We start from the raw sequence: 9,752 nt of genomic DNA on the forward strand, positions 1-9,752 counted from the left end.
TGTCTTTATTAGGTTTTTTTCATTAACATTGTATAGTGGGTTTGCTTTGGGTCTTGCTGCCTTTTTTTGTTTTTTTTTTTTTTTACTTGGGTTTGGATTTTCTTAATTATATGTAACCTCCAAGTATCTGGTTGTAACCGCGATTTTCCTTCGTTATAAGTAAGAGTTATCAAATTTTCCGTCATCTTCTTAAAAAAAAAAATTTTTTTTTTGTGTACATAATAGTTCTCTTACCAAATTGGTATTTAAATATGAAATTTATTATAATTATCACTATTTTGTATATATAATTTAAAGATTTTGTGTATATCAATATTAAATATATTAAATATCATTAATATGCGAAGACAAATCTTTTCCTTGAGATATGTACTATTATTTCCTCCAATTTGTGTTTTTACAAGAAAAATCAATGAAACATCAACCCAGTATACAGGAGCCAAGACTGGGAGGATAAAATACCTATTTGGCCCACTTAAGCCATGTAAAAATAAAAAATAAAAATGAAACAATGAACTACATGAATAGATAAATAAAATTATACATTAAGAATCAAGCAGCCAAAAAAAAAAAAAAAAAAAAAGGTGGCCGTTTACCTCACTTGCTTGAATTGTTAGCACTAGAAGTTCTATTTGGGAGCCACAAATGTTAATATCCCTGCTTGATTATCTTTGAGTAATTCTAGATACAGTTTTAGAACGTATAAGTTATGCACATTCCTTAAAAAAAAATGAGATCCACCATTAAAAATTAAATTTTTTTCATGTGTCTCAATTTTTTCTATATTTTAAAGGAAGTGCGTGGAACTTATACATCTTACAACTGAATCTAACATTACTCGTCCTTGTGGTGAATTGGCTTAGCTGGCTGCAGGAATATGGGTCCTGGGACTCATGCATGCAATAGGGGACAACCTCATCTTTGGGCTGGGCCGTGGAGAGGGAATTGGGCCATAGTTACAAAAAGGCCCAGAAGGCACCTTTGGCGATAGGTTAACTTGTTCCAATGCTTTGAATTGTAGATCTGGGGGGTAATCCCGGACGCACCCAATACGAGGTCCAGCCCTTGTAGCCCACTTGTTGGGTTTGGGCTTGGGCTTGGGCGAGCAAAACACTGGCTGTGAGCCTAATAATGCATTAGCATCATTAGCATTCTTATTTTCTGGTCGATGAGCAGTCGTGATTGTGATCTCCGATTTAGCATAACCCATAATTGGTTCTGGGTTTGACTCTTCACCAGTGACCGTATATGAGAGTCTGTCATCATCAATGGCACACCTCTGCAAATGAAGATCATTATCAGTTATTTTGTACCAATTATGTGTTTGATAAGGGTAAAAATACATGAATATATAGATGAGTAATGCTATATGTAGTCGTTGAGCGCGCAAGTACCGTGCAGCCGTTTTGAAAAAGAGTAAGGTTTACTATTAAAAAATTATTATTTTTTCATGTGAGTCCCGTATTTATTCACTTTTTTCAAAGTGCTTGCACGGCGCTTGCGCACTCACGACTGCAACTATAATTCCTCTGTATATATATGTGCGCGCGCGCGCGTGTCTATATGTAGTACCTTCACATTTGTAAGGTCAACATGGTTCTCTTCAAGGAAGCAAATGAATTCTCTGAAGTTCTCTTTTGTAAGGAGATAGTGACCACTATATGGCCAAATAGCCTAAAATAATAGTTTTCAATAGTCAAGCGATTAAAATATAACATAACAACCATTGAAGATAATGAAATTTCACGATGAATAACAACATTCCTCTATATGCAATATGCATGCATGAAAACGTACCTCAAGAACCCCATCGTGGGGGACTAATCTTCCGGCTGCCGTTGTGGCACCCCCGGCGAGGAAGCTCGAATGTTGAAATATGCCTTTCTTCTTCTGACCCACATACAAAGCTCTTGTTGTGCTGAGAATGAATATCCACTTGGAGCCTTCCACGGTTTCCAGAAGAAGTCCACTCTGTCTATATAGAAGCTTCCCATTTTCAACTATTACTTCATATGCTTCCCTTTCTTTCTGATATGCCAACATAAAAAACACATTGCAAGCATACATCAGATACATGTTTTGTTTGATCTGACATGTCTATGTATGCAACATGCATTTGTATATATCTTAGAGAATAAGATTACAGGATTGTTCGACAGAAATATTACTTACAGGTCCAAGATACTTGATGCATTGGCGCTGCATGACATTCTTGGCACATTTGTTGATATTTATTTCTTTGCCATCTCCAACATCCAACCTTTATGTCAGAAAGCAAAAGTTAATAGATAGATTGATCCCATGTGCTCCTTTTGGAGGCCGAGAAAAACGACAGCAAAATGATGAAAATTTTGTTATTCTATAGTTTCTTTTCCATGGGATTGTATGCAAGCAACTGAAATATGTTGAAATCACAAAACAAGTTGAGAAAGCTAAACAAAACATGAGATTCCAATCTATCTATTTTTTTTTTCCCTACAGTCACCACTTTCAACCAAACAGAGCAAAAAGAAAGAAGAAATTCTGAAAGAAATACATACCAAAAGAAGAAAGGCTGAGTGCTCTCGCTTGCATACCAGATATCATAGTACAACTGGAGATTGTGTCCATACCGATGGCGTGGGTCAATCTGTAGATAAAAGATGGAAAGACTGATTAGATTTAGACCAGTGGCTCTCCAGCCAAAGTTCCTAAGATACAAGTCCATAGCCGTATAATGTTTACTACACCCCTTCTTTGAATTGATTCTCAAACAGAAAAGCAATGTCGTGGGGTGAGTTCAAACTTTGATTTTCAAAAACCTGGATCCACCCGGGTTCGGGCCTCGGGTCTGACCCGAACCAACCCGGACCGGGTTCCAGACAGGGTTTGAAACCTAGGTTCCGGTCTGGGTATACCCGGGTTCACGGGTTGAAACCTAGTGAACACCCCTAGTTCAAATTCAATTTTGACAACAATAATGTACCTAAGTTTCAATGAAACTTTTCAATTTTTATTTGCATGATATATCATCAAGCAAAAACTAATATCATGACCACATAATTGCATTATGAATTTTGTTAAAAAGCATCTAAAAGGGTTAGAGAACTCACAGCTTCAAGCCAGTGTTGCTGGGCTAGTTTTTGAGCCTTCTCATCCTTGGACAATCCCTTTCCCACCTATATTCATACAATCATTAATTCTAATTAATATAGGGAAAGAAGAATGCAAAAAAAAAGAAGAAAAGAAAAAAAGGCAGGCTATGTTGAAGCTTGAAATTCTCATGGTTTGTACTGTTATGTAGTATCTTGGCTGCTCTAGTTCCTGCCCTTGCCCACCTTGAAACAGCAGTTTCTTGTTTCTCAACATTGAAGAATGACACAGAACTCTGCTTCAAAACCGCAAAGTCCAATGGTTTCCACCTACATTATGTCAAATGACCGATTCATCTAACCACTCACTCAAAATTCAGGTAAATAAAAATAAATCAAATGCTTAGATAAATTCTAAGAGACTAACCATAACTCCTTTACCACCACTGCACAATCTGCAAGGTTTCTTCGGGTCCGGTAACTCTTGTAGACCTTTTGGAGCTTAATCGCAGCAGCATCAAGCTCACTTACGGGTCTAGGTGATGAAAACACCGTTGTTTCAGGCAGAGAAAGTGTGGGAATTGATTTGTGTTTCAATCCATTGAAATTAAGACCATTTGAATCTATGTTGTCCTGGTGTTGAATTAGATCCTTGAACGAAAGAACCTTTTCAAGCACAACATTTTCCGGTTTGCTTAAAGCTGTATGTTCTCAATCCTTTCGTTCAAGGATCTAATTCAACACCAGGACAACATAGATTCAAATGGTCTTAATTTCAATGGATTGAAAAGACAGCTGTTCTCAATTTGTGGGAAAGCAAGTGAGAACTTGCTCAAATTATCAAGAAATTCAAGACAAGCAAGAAGTCCAGATAAAAAACAGAGAGAAAAAAAGAGGCAAAACTGCTACTCTTGTACCAAAACGAAAACAGGGATGACAATCCACCATGAATGATTAACGAAACTAGAAAGATTAATTATAAACCTACCTGCTATATTAGGTATCAAAGATGGTCCTTTTTCTGTTTGTTCCTACCAAGTTCTACAAGCAATCCTCTACCAAAAGTAGAAAGCAAGATGAGTATGACTGACTAGTTCTCACTTTGCCTGGCTTATATATATACCTTGCAAGGAAACAAAATTTCCACTTGACCTTCAAATACGCGTCAACAACTAGAAAAAGATGTATACTTGTGGATTTAGGTGTGCGATTCAATGAATCATGCGTTTTTTTTCTTTGTTCAACACCACGAGTGATTTGATGAATTCAAAGATCGATATTCTGGGTATCCTCCCTCTTGGAGGACAGATAAGTGGAACCCTTTATAAAGAACAAAAAGATCGCGTTCCCATCTCCCTGGCCCACTTGTACGGACCATACCATCTTACACAACATATATATACATAATGAGTTATGGAGGTTTAGAGAGAGAGAAGCGGTCAAAGAGAGCCTTTGCAGTCTTTCCATGAAAAAACACTGTAGAAATCTCCGAGACTCGATTTCCGTGTGTATCTCAACAGCCAACAAACTTTGGTGTAATGGCTTCTGTCATGAACGCGCTGGCCTCTCTAAACTTATTTTAATGCAGCTTTTGTTGCATATACTGTTGTCGTTTCTATCTCCTTTGTAGACTTTTCCGATATGCAGAAACGCACGCAGTTACTACAATGCCCATTTCCACTTTTGCACAGTGAATCATTAGTAATCGAGAAATGTTTTAGCCAAAAGAGTAATTTCCCAAGAGTATATTCGTAGAATGATGTAATTTGACGTGGTATATTAATTTTTCAAGTTATTTTTATAATAAAATAAATTTAACATATCACGTAAAATAAAGTCAATTTGTGAATTTATTTTTATAAAATCTGTTTATGATTCCAACATTTATCTCAATAATTAAGAAGATCAATATTGGTATTTTGGTAATTAGTAGGATAATCCATTAATACATCCATAATTAGGACAGCATCAATGGTAACTTGTGGTGAGGGAAATTAAGGACGTTCCATGCTGTTGCATAATATGTGGGTCAAAATCAATTTTCCTTTAGTTTTTGTCAAAAATCGAGACCACTACATCATGCGTTTTTGATTTGATAGGCCATTTTGGAATTTGGACTATGATTTTTTCTTTTCTTTCTTCTCCTCTGAGTGCTTTCAAACTAGGGCTTTTTTCTGCGTCAGATTAGACTGAAATGCATGGGTGATTCTTTATAAAGAAAGTTACATTTTGGACAGATTTCAAATTACAAAAAAAAAACTTTGTCTGAGCATTTATGGGTGCTTGTTGAAAACGAGGTTAACAATGCTGTTGAAGAAGGACATTCAATTTACGTGTTTCAACAGATATTGCAGTCTATAAATATCGTGGGAGTCGTCCCCGTGATTGACGAAAAGCCCATATGAATAGTTACAAATCAGCTTGACGCGTGCATGGAGGGAGCAATCTAGCTATGAACATTACTGTTTGTGGAAAGAGTCATGGTGATCTCTGATCAGGATCTGTTTGTTATTTTGGGGAAAATAGATGGACTTCACAGAATTTCTAGGAAAAACAAAGGAGAGAGGGCATTCAAGTAAATTCCGCTCTATGTCCATTTATCTTCAGTTGTCCCCAGTTCCCGCCACAGCTGTCATGGTAGTTTGACCTGTCGGCAGTAATGACGTGTCAATTTTTGGGAGCAACATACAATTGCTGGACAATTGCAATGGACCGTGCCTAATTATTTTTGTTATCACTTCAATTATTTGAACAGGGAAGACCCAATTGATAGTCTTATTTGTAATAGAAATAATATTTTTCAATGAGTAAATGTTGCGTATTTTTTAATAAAAATAAATATAAAATTTATTTTAAAAAAATTAATTTTTTAATAATAAATTAATTTTTTTTTTAAAAATAATATGTGATAATTGCATAACTCGTAATACTTATATATATATAACCTTAAATATAACAAGTACATTTCTATTCCTCTCGATCCGCTTCTATCGATCTCCTTCTTCCTTCTTTTTTTAAGATATAATTTTACATTTTAATACTTATTTTATTTTTCTGAGTTAAATGATCATTCATAATTTCATCTCAAAAATGAAAATAAAAATAAACATTTATTTGGACCTTAAAAAAGTGGAAGCAGACAATGTAGAGGTGTATGATGTTTAGATTTGAACTTCAACGAAAGAGTTAAGAGGAAATATGTGTATTGGTGGACAAAGTTTGTGGCGATACGTGAGAGCACCTAAAAGAAGTTAAACTGTAAAAGCATTGTGGATTAATGGACATTTAGAAATTTGTTAGTCAAAGCATATTATATGAGACAAAAAGAAGGAAAAGAAAAACCAAAAAGGGAGTCATTGATGATCTTCGGCGGCGATTTAAGGCTTGTTGCTAATGACGGTGATGTTGATTAGTATGATCAAGTCAAAATTGTTGGTAAAAGTAAAACACGTCATCACAAGAAACAAAGAAAAAATGGTATTCAATTATTTATGCAATTGAATAAATAATTGATAGTAATTAAGAGTTTTGACACCAAGAAAGTAATTAAGCGACCACAATTTTTTGACAACAAAGTCTGTCTTCAAGCTTTGAATGACTTGGTTGATGATGACTGAACTCGATCCGGTTATTATTATATCATCGACATAAATTAAAACATAAATAATGGATGTTTTTGTTTTAAAAATGAACAATGATGTATTAGCTTTGCTTTCATGAAAATGTAACGATTTGAGCTTGTTTGAAAGTTTAGAAAACCAAGCTCTTGGAGCTTACCGCAATCTATTCAATGATTTATGCAACTTACAGACATGATTTGAAAATTGGGGATGAATAAAACCTTGTGGTTGTGTCATGAAGACTTCCTCGTGTAGATCACCGTGCAAAAATGCATTTTGCACATTAATTTATTGTATAGGTCAGTCCTGAGTGACCGCAATTGAAAAAACCAATCTAATTGTAGCATGCTTTATAACCAAACTAAAGGTTTCTGAAAAATCAATACCTTTTTGTTGATGAAAACCTTTGGTGACTAGTCGAACTTTGTGACGCTCTATAGTCCCATCAGCTTTCCTTTTGATTCGGTAAACCCACTGACAACCAACAATATTTGCATTTGGTAATTTTGGAACCAATGCATTGATTTCTTTATTCATGGCTTCTCCAATAATTTGATTTGGATGCTTCTGTAAAGCAGGTTGGTTCTGTGAATATGGAGCTTTCGGCCAGCAATGCTCAAGGTAGAGGATGTTGAATAAAGTCATCAAATTGCTTGCGAGGTTTGTGAATATTGTTCTTTGATCTTGTTGTCATCGGATGTTGATTGGAGATAGCAGAGGCACATCAGATGGTGAAGATGTTCTGTTTTGTGGTTGATCTGAGACCAAGTCAATATGTTGCAATGGAGTTGTGGCATCCTGATTGGTGATAGCCTTAGCTGGACTTGTAGGAAGAGACAAACAAAGTGCATAAACATTTCTAATAGGACAATGGTCAGATTGCAAATCACTTGAATTCAGAGAAGGGGAGATATTTATGTTATGAGAAATTGAAACAGACTGATGTGGAGAGAGAGTGGAGAAACGTTTTCTTTGGAGTAAAGGAAGAGATTCTCATAAAAAATTGCACGCCTTGTGACATAGATTTTACCAGTAGATAAATCAAGGTATTTGTAACCTTGATGACTAAGACTATAGCCAACGAAGAGACATGTTTTGGAGTGAAAGTTCAGATTGTTTGAATTGTAAGGGCATAGATTAGGCCAACACACGCAACCAAAAACATACATAAAGGGAAAATCTGGCATGCAATTATAAAGAATTTCAAATGGGGATTTTTGCTTTAAAATGGGTGTTGGTAGCCTATTTATGATGAAGGTTGCGGTTTGGAAAGCTTCTTCCCAGTAAAGCATGGGTAAATGTGAGTGAGCTAACATGCTGAGGCCAACCTCGACAATATGACGATGTTTTTGCTCGATTGAATCATTTTGCTGATCAGTGTAAGGACATGCTAGCCTATGATTTATTCTGGTTTGTTGAAAATAATTGTGGAGATGTCAAAACTCACATTCCCAATCAGATTGGACAGATTTAATCTTGCGTTCAAAGTGTTTTTCAACATACGCTTGAAATTGAAGAAATATAGATTCAACATCGTATTTTAGTTTCATTGGAAATAACCACACAAACTTGGAATAATCATCAAGAAAGCCAACATAATATTTAGCACCATTAGTAGAAACAACAGATGCAGGTCTCCATACATCAGTAAAAATTAAATCAAGAGGATAAGAAGAAACATTAGAAGAGGATGTAAATGGCAAGTCATGACTTTTTGTCATTTGACATTCGGGGCACACTGAGTGCTTTTTATTGGACTCAACTGGAATATTGATAAATGAGATGACTTTATTGACAACTGGTGTGGATGCATGTCCAAGATGACGATGCCAATCACAATGAGAAACATGAACGGTAGAGAAAGCTTGCGGATGGTGAGATTGAGATGTGAATTGGTAGAGTCCATTAATGAGATGACTTTGATGATGGACCTTCCCCGAGTAATCCTTTACAAGAAAGAATTTTTCATGAGACTCAAGATAGACATGATTATCAATACAAAACTTTTGGATAGATAACAAGTTCTTATGAATTTCAGGAACTAGAAGCACTTGATTAAGAACAAAGGTAGAATTGGACGTAGAAATTTTAGAGGAGCCAGTTTTTGAGATTTGCAAACCTTGGCCATTGCCTACTTGACCTGATCTGTACCCTGATAGTCATCATTCCGAAGGTTCAGATTGTTGAGATCATTAGTGACGTGATGAGTGGCACTAGTGTCAGCATGCCATTCGGTGTCCCAAGTGCCAGTAGCAACCATAGCTTGTTTATTTTCTGGTTTTGGATCCTGGTAAGACAGATCAAACTGAAAATATCATTTTTGAGTTGAGTGTCCTGATTAATTACAAACCTGACAAATTACTAAATTGTAATCAGTACTAAGTGTGGTATTGTTGTAACTAGTACGATTGGAAAGACCCCGTCCCCTAGAGCCGCCTTTGCAACGATTTTGGGATGGATTGTATTGTAGTTGTGCAACATTGATAGAGGTAGGTTGAGCGGGAGATGACATCTGGTGTTGAGAAAGTCTGGCTTCAGTGGTAAGCAAAAACGAGTAAATTTCGTCAATTGTGACCTTTTTAGTGCGAGCCGAGATTGAGGCAACAAAGCTGTCATATTCGTGGCTTAATCCTGCAAGAACATAGGTGATGACATCTTCACAACTCATAGGTTGTCCTGCAACAGATAATTCATCAGTGAGTTTTTTAATAAAGAGAAAATATTCTGTGACAGTCTTGTTGCCTTTTGTTGCTGTTGCTAGTTGGGTTCGGATTTGCACAGTTCGTGCACGAGATTGGGATGAAAAATTTTCATCCAAAGCATGCCACATAGCTGACGAAGTAGTGTGATTTACTACTTGAGCAAGCACTCCTTCAGTAAGAGAAGATATGAGGGTACTCAGAATAAGATTATCTTGGCGCAACCAATAAGAGTAGGCAGGATTGGGTGTTTCGGAGATGACATGGGTTTCTTGATTGGAAACAGAGACAAATTTAAGAGGTTGGGGAATGGTACCATCAAGATATCCAAAGAGGTATTGGCCAAGAAAATATGATACCAT

General features: G+C 36.1%; 1 protein-coding gene and 1 non-coding gene across 2 annotated transcripts; both read right to left on the reverse strand.

Moving 5' to 3' along the window:
- Positions 1–723: 723 nt before the first annotated feature.
- LOC121249456 (IQ domain-containing protein IQM5-like) lies at positions 724–9,752 on the reverse strand. The gene is made up of 11 exons (XM_041148167.1): positions 9,042–9,752; positions 8,832–8,978; positions 7,078–7,276; positions 3,499–3,772; positions 3,287–3,401; positions 3,093–3,158; positions 2,541–2,629; positions 2,173–2,260; positions 1,798–2,028; positions 1,573–1,674; positions 724–1,279 (listed from the first exon to the last, which is right to left on the reverse strand). Exons 1-11 carry the CDS (start codon positions 9,750–9,752, stop codon positions 860–862), a joined length of 2,442 nt encoding a protein of 813 aa, XP_041004101.1. The 3' UTR covers positions 724–859.
- LOC121251339 lies at positions 9,224–9,362 on the reverse strand. The gene has a single exon (XR_005938005.1). It is a non-coding gene; the product is annotated as a small nucleolar RNA Z247 (small nucleolar RNA).

Source organism: Juglans microcarpa x Juglans regia, chromosome 2D (assembly GCF_004785595.1).
Source record: "Juglans microcarpa x Juglans regia isolate MS1-56 chromosome 2D, Jm3101_v1.0, whole genome shotgun sequence".
In the NCBI taxonomy this organism is placed as follows: Eukaryota; Viridiplantae; Streptophyta; class Magnoliopsida; order Fagales; family Juglandaceae; genus Juglans; species Juglans microcarpa x Juglans regia.

Excerpts from the sequence above, each read along its gene's own strand:
- LOC121249456 (XM_041148167.1), bottom strand. The coding sequence starts at position 9,752 with ATGGTATCATATTTTCTTGGCCAATACCTCTTTGGATATCTTGATGGT. Across the intron at positions 7,277-8,831 it reads ACTATCAGGGTACAGATCAG|AACCAACCTGCTTTACAGAA; the intron begins GTCAAGTAGGCA and ends CCATATTCACAG. Across the intron at positions 3,773-7,077 it reads AGGTTTTCATCAACAAAAAG|CTTTAAGCAAACCGGAAAAT; the intron begins GTATTGATTTTT and ends GAGAACATACAG.